Raw genomic sequence first — 17,675 nt, forward strand, 5'->3', positions numbered from 1 at the left:
ATCCGTATGCTCCACGACCGCTGGACTAAGTGTGTAAATGTAGGAGGGGACTATGTTGAAAAATAAATGTGCTAGGTTTTCTAAAATTGACTCCTTCTACCTTAGGCCACGAACTTATCAATGTGGGAGAAGTATTCCAAAGGTGTGTGTTACCTGAAGTTAGATAATTCAGAGTTCATATCGTTGGACTGTAAGGTACTCAAGCTGAGTATGAGATGTTGTTCTTCCTGTTTGCATTTGGCCTCTGTAGCAATAGAGAAGGCCAGGCACAGACAGGTGAGTGTGGGAGTGGAAAGGGGAGTTAAAATAAGATGTAGTCGGAAGCTCAGGGAATTCCATTGAGGTCAGCACACATACTTTCCAAAATGGTTGCTTAATCTACACCTGGTTTCACCAGCACCATTTCCAGCCTGGTTCACTGCATTTGGTGCTCACGGTATGGCCTCCTCTACAACAGCGAAACCAAGCACAGGCTAGGCAACCATTTTGCAACTTGCCTGTGCTCTGTCTGTGCTTCCAGCTGTGTGTTACTTCAGCTCTCCTTCCCACAATGGCCTGTCTCTCCTCAACCTTTTCCATTTCTGCAGAGTAGCCAAATGCAAGTTCATGTTCTGCTTGGGTAGCCTGCACTGAATGTTCCAGCTTCAGATAATCTCCTGTGTTCTCCTACCATGCACATTCACCCATCCACCAAGTTTTATTCTCCCTGCTACTGTATCCAGTGCTCCTGGTGTGGCCTCCTGTATATCGGTGACACCCAACGTAGATCTACGCTCTGTCTGCCAGAAAAAGTGGGATCTCCCAGTGGCCACCCATTTTAATTCTACTTCCCATTCCCATTCCAACATGTCAGTCCATTGCCACCTCTAATGTTGTGATGAGGCCATGCTCAGGTTGGAGGAGCAACACCTTATACTCTGTCTGGGTAGCCTCCAACCAGATGGCATGAGCATCGATCCTTGAACTCCCGGTACCTGCTCTCCCCTACCCCCCACCGCCCCTCTTCTTCGCCATTCTGCATTCTCATTTCTTTCTCTCACCTTAACTCCTTACCTGCCCATCACCTCCCTCTGGTGCTCTTTCCCCTTTTCTTTCCTCTCCTGTCAGACTCCCCCTTTTCCAACCCTGTATCTCTTTCAGCAATCGGCTTCCGAGCTCTTGACTTCACCCCCACCCCTCTCCCGGTTTCACCAATCACCTTGTACTTCTTCTTTCCCTCCCCCACCTTCTCATCTTTTTTTCTCCTGTCCTGACGCAGGGTCCTCATCCAAAACACCGGCCTTTTACTCATTTCCATAGGTACAGCCTGGCCTGATGAGTTCCTCCAGCATTTTGTGAGTGTTGTTTGAATTTCCAGCATCTGCAGATTTTCTCTTGTTTGTTGTTCTCCCTTTGTTCACCTTTCCTGCCCTCTTCATCCCCCTATTTCCAACTGTTTCCTTTCTCCATCAGTTTCCAGCTTCCACCCACCAGTCTCTGTTCCACAACTACCCACCACCCCCACTCTTGCCTCCTGACACACCTTAGTATATAGTCTGGTAACATTCCTTTTCCTTCTCAGTTCTGATGTAGGATCTCGATCTGAAGCATTCACTGCAGCTTTTGCCTCTACAAATATTGCTCGACCTGCTGAGAGTTCTTCCAATTTTCTTTCTTTTTTCTGAAGAAGTAAGCCCTTAACTCCGAGTGGGGTCATCGGGACGCCGTCTTTTTTCAGCAGGCTTTCTATAATTTTATTTTATTTTATCTAATAAAATAAAATTCTTATTTTATTGAGGCTGAGTTGCTAGCTCGACGCTCAACCCATCACGGATGGAAAGGGAGCCAGCTGGATTCTAACTCCAGAGCCTTCGCTCCGAAGTCCAGTGCTGATGCCACTACACCACCAGCCGGCCATTTTCTTTTTCTACACCCTTGTTAATAGACACACGTAGAATATTCACCCTTTCCCCAGCAACTCTGGCCTGGATCACTGCACTCTAGCCGGCCTTTGGCCTTCAAGTTCCAGTGCATCCAAAAGGCTATAACAGAATGATATGCTATTATGGCACCAAAGACCACTGATTCGGAAAAGAACTCTGGACCTCAGGATCGGGTCAGCCTAGAGATGAAGTGTCAAAAAAGACAAATACGTTCGGATGCTGTTCATAGACTTCAGTTCAGCATTCAACACAATCATCCCTCAAAAACTGATTGGAAAGCTGAGCCTACTGGGCCTGAACACCTCTCTCTGCAACTGGATCCTAGACTTCCTGACTGGGAGACCTCAGTCAGTCCGTATCGGGAGCAGTATCTCCAACACCATCACACTGAGGACGGGCGCCCCCCCCCAGGGCTGTGTGCTCAGTCCACTGCTGTTCACTCTGATGACCCACGACTGTGCTGCAACACACAGCTTGAACCACATCATCAAGTTCGCCGATGACACGACTGTGGTGGATCTCATCAGCAAGAACGACGAGTCAGCTTACAGAGAGGAGGTGCAGCGCCTAATGGACCGGTGCAGAGCCAACAACCTGTCTCTTAATGTGAACAAAACAAAAGAGATGGTTGTGGACTTCAGCAGGGCACGGAGTGACCACTCCCCGCTGAACATCGATAGCTCCTCAGTAGAGATCGTTAAGAGCACCAAATTTCTTGGTGTTCACCTGGCGGAGAATCTCACTTGGTCCCTCAACACCAGCTCCATAGCAAAGAAAGCCCAGCAGCGTATCTACTTTTTGCGAAGGCTGAGGAAAGTCCATCTCCCACCCCCCATCCTCATCACATTCTACAGGGGTTGTACTGAGGCATCCTGAGCAGCTGCATCACTGCTTGGTTCGGAAATTGCACCATCTCAGATCACAAGACCCTGCAGCGGGTAGTGAGGTCAGCTGAGAAGACCATCGGGGTCTCTCTTCCTGCCATCATGGACATTTACACTACACACTTATAACAGCATGATGAAGGATCCCATGCACCCCTCATACAATCTCTTCTCCCTCCTGCCGTCTGGGAAAAGGCTCCGAAGCATTCGAGCTCTCACGACCAGACTATGTAACAGTTTCTTCCCCCAAGCTATCAGACTCCTCAATACCCAGACCCTGGACTGACACCTTGCCCTATTGTCCTGTTTATTGTTTATTGTAATGCCTGCACTGTTTTTGTGCACTTTACGCAGTCCTGTGTAGGTCTGTAGTCTAGTGTAGCTTTCTCTGTGTTGTTTTTTTTAATTATTACGTCGTTCAGTCTAGTTTTTGTACCATGTCATGGAACACCATGGTCCTGAAAAACGTCTCATTTTTACTATGCACTGTACCAGCAGTTATGGTCAAAATGACAATAAAAGTGACTTGACTTGACTTGAAGTAGTGAGGAATTCGGTCATTCCTGGAAAAATGTGATCCAGGAGCTCTGAAAGGAGAGCTGCACGGGGAATGATGGCAACCTGTGCACTCCGATGTGGAAGTTGATAAGTCCCGCGTGAAAAGGATTGTTTTGGTTTTTCACTTTGGGGGAAATAATTGACTTGAGTCACTTGGTAAATAATGCAAGAATTGGATCTCTTTACAACTGTGCCTTGAAGAGGCAAAACCTGTGGTACAATTCAGCATGATAGCAACAGAAACAAAACTGGCTGGCTGTAAGGGAATCTCAGGTTAACAAATTCCTTCCCAGATTATCATCATATTTCTCGGGAGCCACTGCTTCTAACCTGCAATTGATTGGTTGATGGTAGCCATGTGTTTCAAAGTTAAAATTTATTCTCAAAGTATTCTCAAAGCTGGCTGGTGGTATAGTGGCATCTGTACCGGACTTCGATGCAAGGGGTCCTGAGTTTGAATCTGACTGGCTCCTTGTACACTTTCCATCTGTGCTGGGTTGAGCGTCAAGCTAGCAACTCACCCTCGTAAAAAAAACCAGACAAATGCTAAAGAAACAGCAAGGTTTCCTCCCAGTACCGCACAACGTGCAGAGAGGAACAACAACGTGCATTCTATATACCATATAACTTTGAGATCCATCCTCTTGCAGGCACCCACAAAACAAAGCAACGTACTAGAACCTGCGAGAAACCACACAGAACAAAGACTGACTAATATCTGAGGTGCAAGTGAGGACAAATCATGCAAATAGTAAAAAAAGTAAAGAAATAATACATAGAACATGAGCTGCCGAGTTCCCAGGAGTCCACAGCTACGGAGGTAACTTAAAAAGACTCAAAAAGTCATTTGATTCAAAAAGAAGTAATACTTGTCTGAAGTTTTGGAAACTTTTATTTATATTCAACTATTAAGTCAAAATAAATTTATTATCAAACTACGTATATGTCCATATATGATCTGGAGATCAGTTTTCTTGCAGGCATTTGTAGCAAAAACAATAGAATTTATGAAAAAAAAACTATCCATAAGCAAAGACTGGCAAACAACCAATGTGCAAAGGAAGACAAATTGTATAATTTAAAATAAAAAATACACTGAGAACATGAATTGTAGAGTCCTTGAAAGTGAGACTGTAAGTTGTGGAATCAGTTCAGAGTTGAGGTGAGTGAAGTTATTCACTCTGGTTCAGGAGAGTGATGGTTGAGGAGTAATAACTTCTCACCTAAAGCTCTTGTATTGCTTGCCTGATGGCAGCAGTGAGAAGAGAGCATGCCCTGGATAGTGGGAGTCTTTGTTGCTTCGAAGCGCTCTTTGTAAATGTACTCAATGGTGGGGAAGGGTTTGCCTGTGATGATATGGTACTGTTCCCAGAGGGTGAAGGATGTGTGTACAAATTGGGAATCCTTCTCACTTTGCCTGTATCATTTCCGTGGCGCAGTGCCAGTTGAATGCTGACAAAATTGGCAGCCAGGGATCCTGAGAAAACATAGGGTTACAGAATCACATCCAGCTGACTTGACCCATGTGGTTCAGTGTCTGACAACACCACAGTGTTCTTGCCGTAGCAGTGTCTCAGGAGTTCAACTGCAGGCAATGCCCATGGAACTAATTTGGCAAATTTAAATTGCACTTAGCTGCAAAAGACAACCATGAGTTCGGTTTCCTGTTTGTGCAGAATTAACAGTCTCGGCCAAGAGTGCTTGGAAGGCTCCAGATGACTTCAGCACCCTTGGGAGGGCTAGAGGGAGTTTCCTCTGATTGTCTCCTGCTGACCCGAAGGTGCTGGGTCAGCAAGAGAGAGAGTCAGAGGAAACTAAAGAGCCCTGTTGCAGATTACACAAACTGTGAACATTGGATGAGCAGAAAATGGAACCAGGCCATGATATCTCCCATGTCACCAAGTCTGTAGACTGCTGGGTATCAACATAGGCTTCATTCCAGCTGTCAAACTACCATTCAGTCAGATCGTAGCTGATTTGTTTGTTGACTTTATCCACGGCCTTATTTTCTTTAACCTTTAGTAAACCATTATACTGTATCTGGTTGACCAGAAAGAACTCAGTCTACAAATCAGTGCTGATCAGTCTCAAATTTTCAGTTGAAGCTTACAGCATTTTGGAGAGAGTTCCTGTTTTTCACCACCCATAGTTCATGTTGAGGTACCTGAAACTGCCCAGAAACCAGGAAACTACATTCCACTGAGCAGGCCATGACTTCTGGAACTAGGTGCATTGGGGAGGAAGGAGCAGAAACTGTGTTTCCTGCATGGGTCAGTGCAAACCTTAACCCCTTTTGGAGGTGGAATTCCTCATCTTTTCCTTTAATGAAATGAAACTGCTGATTATGGGGAACTCAATTGTATGAATAAAGCTCTTCTGGAATTATCCTCCACTCCATTTGGTAGAGGAACACGTGTGCCTGAAAGGACACTGCATTAGGACCTCAGCTGCATAAAAGATCAAACAAGCCCGACGCTGTCTGAATGTACTCATAATGGCCCTGACCAACACTGATCCAGACGTGTTGGTGTTGGTTGACCACATTCAGATCAATTCACATCTGTGAAAAATTACATGGGTTTCTTCAGATTTTTATGTGTTGTCCCTAGATTAATATTTCTACACATATCTACTCAGACTCCCAGGTCAATCTAAGGATGTCCACATGACCCTGGAATTCTCAATCTCTGTACAGAATTTGAGTGGGGGTGGATATACGTCTCTACCACAAGGGGCGTAAGGTGCTACTTCCCTCTGCTAACCTGCAGGTCACCATTGGGCAAGGTGTAGCACCTGCTTAGCCCCTCAGTCAGATTCACGTGAAGCCATGTGGGCAGGTGGTCGATGCTCGTATAAGCAGCTGGTGCATATCACAAGTCCTGGTTATGCAACCACTGACACCTGGTGTCACATGTCTTGTAAAGGCACTGCCCAGAAGAAAGCAATGGCAAACCACTTCTGTAGAAAAATTTACCAAGAACAATCATAGTGATGGAAAGACCATGATCGCCCATGTCATATGACATGGCATATAACAAATACACAGAATTATCCAGATTTGCATAGATAGATGAGCTGTTTTGCCCAGACCTACACTGGAAAAATCTAGTTCTCCAATGTTCGCTCTTCCGGAACTCAGGAACAATTCTATGGGAATCTGTAACCATCAGCCTACTCATCAGTAGGAGTTGTGCATCTGTTTTCAAACTGCATTGTATTCTGTGTTGCACTTTTATTATGGTAGTTAGTCACGTGAGTGGGGGCGTGTGAAAGTGAAGAGATTAGAAGTTACATAATCACACATTGTTCTGGGTAGTTTGGAGCTGGGGACCAACGGATGCCACATCTTTTGTTGACCGCTTAGTTAGGCTTAGTTACACTTAATTATATTTAAGTTTCATTGCTTCAAAACGGTATGTTTTGCTAATTGCTAATAAAGGATCGAGTACATTTCATCGACTTTTGGAACATCATTACAGGAGTGATTGGAGGGTGCATCATACAAGGATAACAATCCATGAGAGTCAACAGCAGCAGCACTGGTTGTTTAGAATAGCTGCTAAGTCATCTAAATGGCCTTACATCAGTTTTAAGTTTACTTTGAAACATACAGAGAAATTTGTTCGTGTCAAATCAAATTGAGCGAGGATCTGGCTTTGCAGCCAGCAGGGGTCATTTCTATTCCGGTGCCAACATAGTATGCCCACATCTCACTAGCCCTAACTTCTCCGTCTTTAGAATGTGGGAGAAATCCGAAGCACCCAGAGGAAACCCACGTGGCAGGAACCCACATGGCTGACGCTGTGGAGCATTATGCTAACTGGTACGCTACCATGCCGCCCCATATTGATGTATTGGATGGGAGGATTGGTGAGGAGGATGACCTGTGAGTTCTCAATGGAGACTGGCTGGCTGCTGCTCACATGATGGAATGGCTGAAGATGTCAAACACAAGAAAATCTGCAGTTGCTGGAAATCCAAAGCAAAATGCTGGGGGAACTCAGCAGGTCAGGCAGCATCAATGAAAATCAGTAAATAAACCTGGGTAAAGGATCTTAACATGAGACATTGACTGTTTACTCTTTTCCATTATGGCTGAAGATTTACCTGACCTAATGATTTCCTCTCTTAATATCCTATCAATCCTTGTGCCTTACCACTTGTGGCATTGTGTTCACTTGGCTGGGTCCTGTGCTGTAGAATTCCCACCTAAAACCTTTTTCTCCAGTCTAATCATCTCCTTGACAAAGCAGCTCCTAACATTATCTTTGTGTTGGTCCAGTTTTTTTTCTAATGTACCCCGGTATATTTTAAATCCATATTGAAGAAACTGCATCAGTGCCATTTCCAGCTGCTGTTGATGACTTTGTATCAAGAATGAAGATATTGAAACTAACTTCAGCAGGCTGTTTGACTGTAGAAGGTGTTTTGGTCAAACCAGCAGCTGCAAGAAGATATCCATGCCTGTAGCTGTCAGAATTCAATGTACACTCTGTGGCCACTTTATTAGGTACACCTATACACCTGCTCATTAATGCAAATATCTATCAGCTAATCAGGTGGCAGCAACTCAATGCATTAAAGCATGTAGACATTGTCAAGAGGTTCAGTTGTTATTCAGATCAAACATCAGAATGGGGAAGAAATATGATCTAAGTGACTGCCCATGGAATGATTGTTGGTGCCAGCAGGGGTGGTTTGAGTATCTCAGAAACTACTGAACTCCTGGGATTTTCACACACAACAGTTTCTAGAGTTTACAGAGAATGGTGTGGAAAAAAATCCAGTGAGCGACAGTTCTGTGGGTGAAAGCACCTTGTTAATGAGGGAGGTCAGAGGAGAATGGCCAGGCTGTTTTAATCTGAAAGGAAGGTGACAGTAACTCAAATAACCACGCGTTACAATAGTGGTGTGCAGAAGAACATTTCTGAATGCACAACACGTCGTACCTTAAAGTAGATGGGCTACAGCAATAGAAGACCACACCAGTTTCCGTTCCTGCACTTAATAGAGTGGCCACTAAGTGCCGGTGCAGGCTCGAAGGGCTGAATGGTCTACTTCTGCACCTATTGTCTATTGTCAAAGTGTACGTCCTGAGCTTGAAATGACTCACCAAGAAGAGGCCATTGATATTGAATCATATTTGTAGGCGAGTAGATGAATCAATCTTTCAGCTCAAGGCTGATTCCTGTTTTCCTCTTTGGAGATTATTTTCTTTATTGGTAACTGAAATTTTATATTGCCTTTGCAACTTTTAGATTTTAAATTATTGAATCTAATAATAATTCTATTCATTAATGATAAGTTTTACTGAAAAAGAGTAATTGACCAACATTCCTCACACAATATTTAGAAAAATACAAATAGTCTTAAGCTTCAATAAGAGAGCTTACAGTTTAATTCTTCTATACAAGTAAAACACAGAGAAAAAGTAGGATAATGTGTGAGAAAGTAGCTGGAGATGGAGAAATTTCTTTCAACAAGACAGAGCCTTCATTCACTGTGAGGCAAGATGAGGCTTTAGTACAATCTTGTAATCCCATTCACAAGTTCTGAATATTAAACCTCATAAGTAATTTTATCAAATACTTTTTTTTAAATAAAGTTCAGCAGCCAAGCAAAAATAGGATTAAGTCCCTGCCCCCTCACTTGGCTGGATTGGTACATTCCATAAGTAGTTCTTTCCTTTCTCTCTCTCTCTCTACTCGGCACCCGCTTCTGAGAGTAGAAGCGGATTAGCCTCTGTGTGAGACTGTCAGTCAAGCCCTTACGGTGGGAGCTGAGTGCCTTAATAGTTGCTCAGCAGAGTGTAAGAGAAGAGTCACTCAGTCCTGTCGAAGGCATTAGTAAGATAGCGAGTGAGTACAGATGACAGAACTAGCTGGGGGAGGCTGGACCATGGGTCTGAGGTAGGTTGGATGTTTTTTCTAATCTTTTTTCTTTTCCCTCTTCTCCTATGCACTTCTCAGTTTGAAGTTAACCTAATCCAGCTGTTGCTTTGAACGAAATCTGCAGTTTCGAACTGGGCTGCAATTTTGGATTTATTGTTTGACTAGCTTTCAGCTTGGGGTTTCTCTTTGTTTCTCAGTTTCTTCCCCCCCCCCCACTGGAAGGGCTGGAGCGGCTGTAGAAACTCCATCAGTGTTGCAAGTGGAACACTGTTTTTAAGGGTAACAACTGCTAGGTTTGTTTAACCAGCCAAAGTCAAGGGTTCCTTTTGCCTCTTGGGGTGGTAAAACTTCAGGGGGCCCTGGGAAAGAAAGGGCAGATTGGAAGGAAGGCTGTCAAAAAATGAGAGATGGGCAGTTTGTTAAAGAGACCTCGAAAGGTAGGAGAGTCAGTGTGAGAATGTCGAATGCTGCTGACAATTGTGATGCCTGGGATCAGTGCTTAAGATCTATAGCACCTACACACTAGAGGGCAGATAGCAAAACACCTACATGGAGATGCTCAGAGAATGCAGGAAGAAACTTCAGAGAGGGTGAGTGAATGCAAGTGAGTGGATCATGCCAGGTGTGGGTAAAAGCATCAATTGAAAAGTTGAGGAATTCAAATGAAAGAGAGAATTCGTGAGAGAATTCTACTTTAAAGTGCTGTTTGCATTTAGTAACTGCTTTCTGAGAGGATTCTTTGTCTAATAGATTCTTCATATCAGGCCACCCACCAATAGAATATCCAATAGCACCTTAGTCTTCATCCTCTTCTTTAGAATGAACCATTTGACACTCTGCTCAATATATGATGTTTAATCGTGGTCTTTTTTCGACTGTCTGGTTTTAGCCTTAACAGAGTTGACTACATTGTTCAGAAGGGATCTGATCCACCAAAACTTCTGATTGGTAACTTGAGATTCCTGCTGAATGAGAATGGTGGCCGCCCAGCTAAGATGCTTCCTGTATGGTTAAGTAGCAATATTGGCTGAACAGAGGACATGGGCGAACTATATGGTATCAGATATTTCTGGAGCCTATGTTAACAGAACAAAGGGGTGGGTGTGGTGGCATGATTAGAGATTGGAAGGGTGGAGATGAAGATGGTGTTTTCTAGGGTGGAGAGAACTTCTGTTAAAATGCAATTTGGGAAGTGTTTTCAAATGATGAAAGAATAATTTTCAACAAAGGTAAATAAGGAATATTGTGTAATTTTAAAAAAAATTTAACTCTCGTGTGTTCAAGTCAATGAATGAAACATGTTTGTACAGTGTTTGTTTGGAATAAAAATATCACAAAACATTTCCAAGGAAGTTATGAGATCAAATTTGTCATCATCCACCTGGAGAAAGAAATATAAATGTTCAGTCAAAGTAGGTTTTGAGGAACTATATCAAAGAAACTGAAAGGCAGGGAGGCTTAGGCTAGGACTGTGGTGTAGAAGCAGGATTTTGTCCTGACCGAATAGTTTTTGTGTGAACTATCCACATTCTTCTGTGACTGCTGTGTTTTCTTTGGGTGATCCGGGTTCCTGCCATATCCTAAGGGCACCACCCAGAAAATGCTGGAGGAACTTAGCTGGTGAGACAGCATCAATGAAGAGGAATGAACAGTTGATGTTTCAGACCAAGACCCTTCATCATAACCAAAGGGGGAGGAAGAACCTGGAAAAGAAGGTGGGTGGAGAGGAATTAACACAAGATGGCAGGTGAAATCAAGTGAGGGGGGGAGGTGGGTGGGTGGAATGGATGAAGTAAGAAGCTGTGAGGTGATAGGTTGAAGAAGAGAAGGGCTGAAGAAGAAGAAATCTAATAGGAGAGGACAGTGAGCCATAGGATGAGAGGCACCAGAGGAAGATTCTGGGCAGATGAGGAGAAGAGGTAAAAGGGAGCCAGAATGGGGAATGCATGGAGAGAGGAAGGAGGAGGAGTGAGAAATTACTGGAAGGTAGAGAAATGGATGTTCAAAGGCACACTGCTTGACAACAGTAAGCTACGCGTACGGTAGGTGCGTGGCAGGAGAATCAAAGTGAATTTTGAGCATGAAGAGAGAATAAGTCACAGGGAAAGAGGTAAAGGAATGAGATTAGAGGGATTACTTTACGAGCTGGCACAGCTTTGATGGTCTCCTCCGAGAGAATTTCAAAGCTTGGAACCCAATGTATGACTGCCAGGTTGAAAATATTTAAATCTGGAATTGTGGATAAGGTCAGAATTGGAGGTATGCATGTATCCCAGAGGCTTGAAGGTCTGGAGGAGATTACAGAAGCACAGTTGTGGGGAGTTTGAACCAGAGGATGAAGTTTGCAAGTTGTCACTACACCACTTTATTACGCTGCTCCAAAGTTGCCTGGTGACCAGAATGGTTACAGGCCAAAGTTGCAAGGTGACCTTGGGGCTCGGGAGGGTCTGAAAGCTCAGCAAAACTTTCTTATAAAGCCCATGTGCCTTCATTCCAGAAAAGTACTTTATAAATTGTTGACGTATACGACATGCAGCATAAAGGAAGTCAGTCGGATGTTTGGAGCTTGACACCAGAGGATTTCCCTCTCACTGTTCGGACTTATAATTGTTTATGCATCATTTCCCTCAATAGTTTACCAGCAGGAGCTCTCATCTGTTTTCCTTTGTCCCTTCCTGAATTGTTATTGCAGACTTTAATGTGAAAGCCATCTTTCTGCATCATAGTGTCCTCATCGCATCCCTCAGTGGGAGGTAAATGAGCAGAGTCGAGATATCAGGCTGACAGTGCTTTTGGGGTTGGATTATACACTGCAAGGGGGTAGAGAGTGCAGTTAAAACAGAGCAAGACATTCCTTCTCCACTATTCTCCAATGTTAGGATCAGACAGCAGGTGATTTCTTCTATGTCAGAAGAAATGCAAGTTATCTAGATCATGATGGAAGAGTTCAGTAAGTTAGACATCATCTTTTAGAGAGAGAAAAACACAGTTTAGAACAGAACAAAGACATAGTGGACTCTCCTGTTATGTATGCTGGACTGGGTTGAATTAATTTGCACAAAGAAGCAAGTCCTGCTTTACGTTATTAACCACAAGCCCTGGTTTACATTATTAATCATTACTGATGGCAAACCCAGACCAAGACAAGCATCCAGGACCCCGGCAGCCTGGTGTATGAGTTCACATTCTACCACGAAAGGTGGGGATTTCGATTCAAGCAAGTAAATTACACAAAGGTTCTATCAGTAATGACGTCCGTGAAACTGATCACTTCACTAATGATCACACTGAAAGAAAAGAGGTTCACAACTATTTGTGAATCCAGACCCCACCAACAGTAGTTTAGTGGCACAGTAGCGTAACATTTAGCACAATCACTTTACAGTGCCGGTGATTACTGATCGGGGTTCAGTTCCCACTGTTGTCTCTAAGGGGTATGTACATTCTCCCTGTGACTGTGTGACTTTTCTGTGGGTGCTCCTTTTTCTTCTGACATTGTTGGAATTAGTAAGTTTTAAGCATGCTATACTGGCACCTGAAGTGTGGAGACACTTGCACATCATGGAAGAAAAAGATGATGTAAATGGCTCTTTTCACTGTACGCTTGGTATACATATCATAAATAACATTAATCCAATCTAATATAATCCTTATTTGACCTCTATAGTGATCTAAGGAAGTAGTAGGGATGTCCATGTTCGATAATTGATTACATTTAAAAACACTGTCTAGTCCAGTTGAACAAGCTCAAACAAAATGTCATCTGTCCATTTCCCTCTATCGATGTTGCCTGACCCATTAGGTTCCTCTTTTTTTTGGTCCAGATTCCAGAATCTGTAGTCTGTTGGTCTCCATTTAAAAACATTATTATCTATTTCATGCCTTTTTAAAAGACTTCTTTTCATGTGATCATCGTGTAAAAAGACATTGACAACTGTGAGCAGAAACCTTTATATTTTAAATGCTCAATACCAATAAAAAATGAGTTAGATACAAACTAAAATGTCTTCTGTTCTGCTCACACCCAGGAAACCAATCCTGGGCTCCTAGTGTAATTCTCTCTGATCATCCCAACTCTGCAAGCAACTAGAAAGCACTTCCCTCAATCAGGATAGATTTAGGTCATGATCTGTGAACATGAAAAGTTAAATAAAGATCTATAAGTTAATTCTAATCTGCCTTCTGAATCAATTGGGGTTTGATGAGAATTCATTTATAAAGGACCCTTTTTCTCAAAAATATATCTATCATTAAAATTTGCAATTATAGTATTCAGGACATCAATCTCTATTCATTGTCCCAAGCATGCCATTTGATTTGCTTGTAATATTTACATTATGTTAACGTGGCATTATTTTATAAAAATCTCAGCATTGCTTTGGTAATATGATGGAGAGCTTATACGCTGAGTTGGTCTCTCAGTGTCCAGTGGGATGGGGCTTTAAAGTGTGTCATTTCCACAGACTTTCCTGGTGACTTCATTGTGTTCCTCGGCATGTACTCCTGCACCTTGGAATGTGCCAGCATGCAGCATTCGGTTGTAGAAAAACTGGCATTGGAATGGCAAGTTTCAGGTAGTCAAAATCATGCCTTTCACTGAATATTGAGGTTGAGGTTGAATGTCGAGATTGAGAGAGTTGAAAGCTTCAGGTTCCTAGGTGTGAACATCCCCAGCAGCCTGTCCTCGTCTAACCATGTTAAAGACACAGCGAAGAAAGCTCACCAATGCCTCTACTTCGTCAGGAAACTAAAGAAATTGGGCATGTGCCAGTCAACTCTTACCAATTTCTATCGGTGCACTATAGAAAACATTAGTTCTGGATGCATAACAGTTTGGTATGGCAACTGCTCTGCCCGTGACTGCAAGAATTGCAAAGAGTTGTGGATGCAACTCAGCACATCACAGGAGCCAGTCTCCCCTCTGTGTCTATACTTCTTGCTACCTCAGTGAAGGTGCAGCATAATCAAAGACCCACCCCCTCCCCAGAAATTCTCTCTTCTCCCCTCTCCCATCGGGCAGAAGATACAAAAGTCTGAAGGCCCATACCTCCAGGCTAAAGAATATTAGCTGGCATATAAACTGTTCTCAGACTCTTGAACAGACCTCTTGTGCAATATGATGGACCCTTGATCTCTTGACCCATGTTGTACTTTATCATTTACATACCTGCACTGCTCTTTTTCTGTAGTTTTTACATGTTATTCTGCATTTTTATCATTTTACTTTATTCTGGCTCAATGCACTGTATAATGATTTGAGCTGTATGAACAATATGCAAGACAAGCTTTTCACTGTATCTTGGTACATGTGACAATAATAAACTAATTCTGGTACCAATATATGACATTTATCTCAGTGCTGCTGGGAACAACCCACAGAGTACAGAGGTCTGTATTACAAAGCTGCTCATGATGAACCTTGGCAAAGACAACTGCATCCCTTCCCTGCCCTCTTATCAAATATTTCAAAAAGTGACTGATAATGGCTTTACCCACATGAAGCACCTTGAGAGCTGTGTATAGTGGGATAGAGACTCTGGCTATGCACAAAAGATATGACAAGGAGAGCTGTTCTCAGCACTATGCAAGCAAGGTCTTAGTGCTTGCTTGATAGTCATAGTAGCACCATGGTCCTGAAAAACGTTGTCTCGTTTTTACTGTGTACTGTACCAGCAGTTATGGTCGAAACAACAATGAAAAGCAACTTGAACTTGAGGATTTCTTTGAAATGCTTTTGACTATTTGTTTGGGGAAACCATCCACCGTCTCATAGATCCTTGCAGATATTTCGGGAAGACCCATTGACTTGTGGTCAAAGAGGGATGGATGGTACAACACTACCCAATTGAAAGAAACTTTCTGCGGCAACATGAGCAAACCCATCCTTTGCAAAACTAGAGAAGTTATAACCTCAGCATATTGTGCCACTTGGAGTCAGGCTCCAAGCACAGCTTGATACGGCTATATGCAAAAAGGCGGCCATCAGAATGAGGGCCATATTGTTGTTGTCTACCCTGTTGAACCACCCACACTCTTCCTTGTACCCTCTCTGTGCCTCCCTCACTTGCAGCATTTCACACCTCAAAATCCAAAACCAAAACCAAACACAACCAGACCCGTGCTGTGCTGATGCCAGAAAGGAATTCAAGACTTTGAACAATGTATTTATACCCTGTCCTGCAATCACTTACAACATCTAAAAGCACGACACAGCCATAAAGTGAAAATGTGGTCACATGGAAATGCGGCAACCAATTTGTACACAGCAAGTACCACAAATAGCAAATAAGAAAATGTTTTGAATGATACTGGCTAAACGGGAACCAAAATATCAGGAAGGATTCCTTGGCCGCACACACACACAGAGGATTCCTCTGCTGTTTTGCAAATGCTATATGAGATATTTTACATCTCCCTGAGAGGATAGGATGAGAGATAGGCTTTAGTTTAATAACCCGTCCAATAGATAACATCTCTGACAATGGCCTGCTTCCCCAGTACTGCACCAAAATGTCAGCTAATATTCTTCTGTCAAAGTTCAGTCATATATGGGAAGGATCATGCAAGAATCTGACTCTGAGGTCTGAGTAATGTCGCTAGGTTTCAGGAAGTTTGCACATTCTTCCCTTGTGCGCGTGGGTTTCCTCCAGCTGCTCTGGTTTCCTCCCACAGTCCAAAGGCGTACCAGTTAGTGGGTTCATTAGTCATCATAAACTGTCCAGTGATTAAGCTAAGGTTAAATCAGTGGGTGTCTGGGTAGTGTGACACTGAGTCCTAAAACATAAATATAAAGTTTTGTGCTAGCAGTACAGAAAACGTGAGAAAGAAACATTTTAACGTAGAGAATATTTATGATCTATTTTGTCTGAGGGAGTGCAGGAAACAAATGGTGTTTCCAAGAGGGAATTGGGTAAAGTTTTATGATTACTTAGTACTGGGACTGATGGAGCTGAAGCAGCTGAATGGATTCATGCACCATAACAATTTATTTGCTTTATGATGCTAAGACACATTGTGAGGTATGGCAGTATTCCATGGAACGTTTGGGAATAGAACCCAATTTGACTGCAATAGTAGATTTATAGTTGTGACGCATGAGGAGTGTAACCAGGGGTAACACCTCTATCCCAGCCTATATAATACAGAGGAAACCAGGGGTCTCAGTGTCACCTTGACTTGATGCAGTCTTGTACAGCGATGCCCTTAGGGTCCAGTTAAAGACCGACTCCAGCATCAGCACAAGAAATCTTCCCTCCCTACTGCAGAGAAGTAGGGGGTAGACAGAAAAAATAACAAAGGACTGAATAAAAAAAAGTAAATGAGAGGTTATTTGGCTTTGATTGTAGTAATCTGTTGTCATAGAGACCAGACCAGAAGGAAACACATATCACAGGGTGATTGATGGTGGAACTAATCCAGAGTCAACAAGAGGATTGTTAAGAGCAACTGAGCACTATATTGTAGCTTGAAGCAGCCTGACCCACATATCTGATAACCCCTCTGAGGGTTCCAAATTAACAACAGAGGGTCTCCCTGCCATAAAATGTATAACATCCAAGGTGAATTATTCTGTAGTATCTCGGTTGGTTAATGCTGTTGAGCCAAATCAAACACATGAAGACCTCAGACTTGGTTGGCTGGAATGAAGCACACCTTGGTTTCTTAGGAGACGAGTGGGATTCCTGCTTCAACTGGAAGCTCCATGGGGGCATGGCTTTCAATTAGAGGGATCGATCCAGTCATTAACCACCCACAGTTCTTTGCCACCCATCAAGCAGATGGAATGGCTTCCATTAAACCGTCACAGAGCAAGATGACCATCTTCAGGAGACGAGGCGAAAAAACTTGCTAAAAACTTTTAAAAAGTGGCCCAGGCGCAAAGATGTTCCTCCTCATGATTGTGCTCTTATTGCCAAACTTATGAATGGGTTTCAGAAGCTTTACTTTAGCTTGGATGCAAAATGTTCTTTGACACTTTTTTTTTGAAGAGCAGAAAGAGTTCTATCTGGGATCCCCGCCAATATTTATCACTCTGTCAACATCACTAAGGCATACTATCTGATCAGGGTGACATTGGTGCTCGTGGGAGCTTGCTTTGCCAAAATTGGCAAACGTGCTCCCTATACTACACTTGTGAAAGTCCTAAATTCTTAAATGAGTAAAAGGCAGTATGTAAATATTAAGATTATGGCTTTGTTTTTAAAGCTGTTTAGGCCAATTCAAAGAGCTGGTGATTTTAAATTGAGGCTATTGTTTGCAGAATACGCTGCCTTGTAAACCTCTGCTCCATTCAGCACTTGTTGGGATGCTCCTGAAAACAGCTGCTTTTCAATTCGTAACTTGAGACTAGCAGTGAGCTGCATTCCTGACACTGGGCAGCCCTGTACACTCAGCACTTGTCTAAACATCTGTCAGTAAAA

At 43.0% G+C, this 17,675-nt stretch overlaps 1 protein-coding gene across 4 annotated transcripts in view; it reads left to right on the forward strand.

Moving 5' to 3' along the window:
• LOC140731238 (SH2 domain-containing protein 3C-like) overlaps positions 1-17,675 on the forward strand; it is a 203,935-nt gene that overhangs the window by 94,315 nt on the left and 91,945 nt on the right. Inside the window, exon 1 of one of the 4 annotated variants that reach the window (XM_073052768.1) lies at positions 9,091-9,273. The exons of 2 other annotated variants lie outside the window; for them this stretch is intronic. In XM_073052768.1, coding sequence (XP_072908869.1) covers positions 9,233-9,273 — 41 coding nt within the window. In that variant the 5' untranslated portion in view covers positions 9,091-9,232. Of the gene's footprint in view, positions 1-9,090; positions 9,274-9,629; positions 9,846-17,675 lie in introns of those variants that run through there. One more of the 4 variants, XM_073052769.1, reaches the window with a different exon arrangement.

The sequence above is a fragment of the Hemitrygon akajei genome, chromosome 7 (assembly GCF_048418815.1).
Source record: "Hemitrygon akajei chromosome 7, sHemAka1.3, whole genome shotgun sequence".
Lineage (NCBI taxonomy): Eukaryota > Metazoa > Chordata > Chondrichthyes > Myliobatiformes > Dasyatidae > Hemitrygon > Hemitrygon akajei.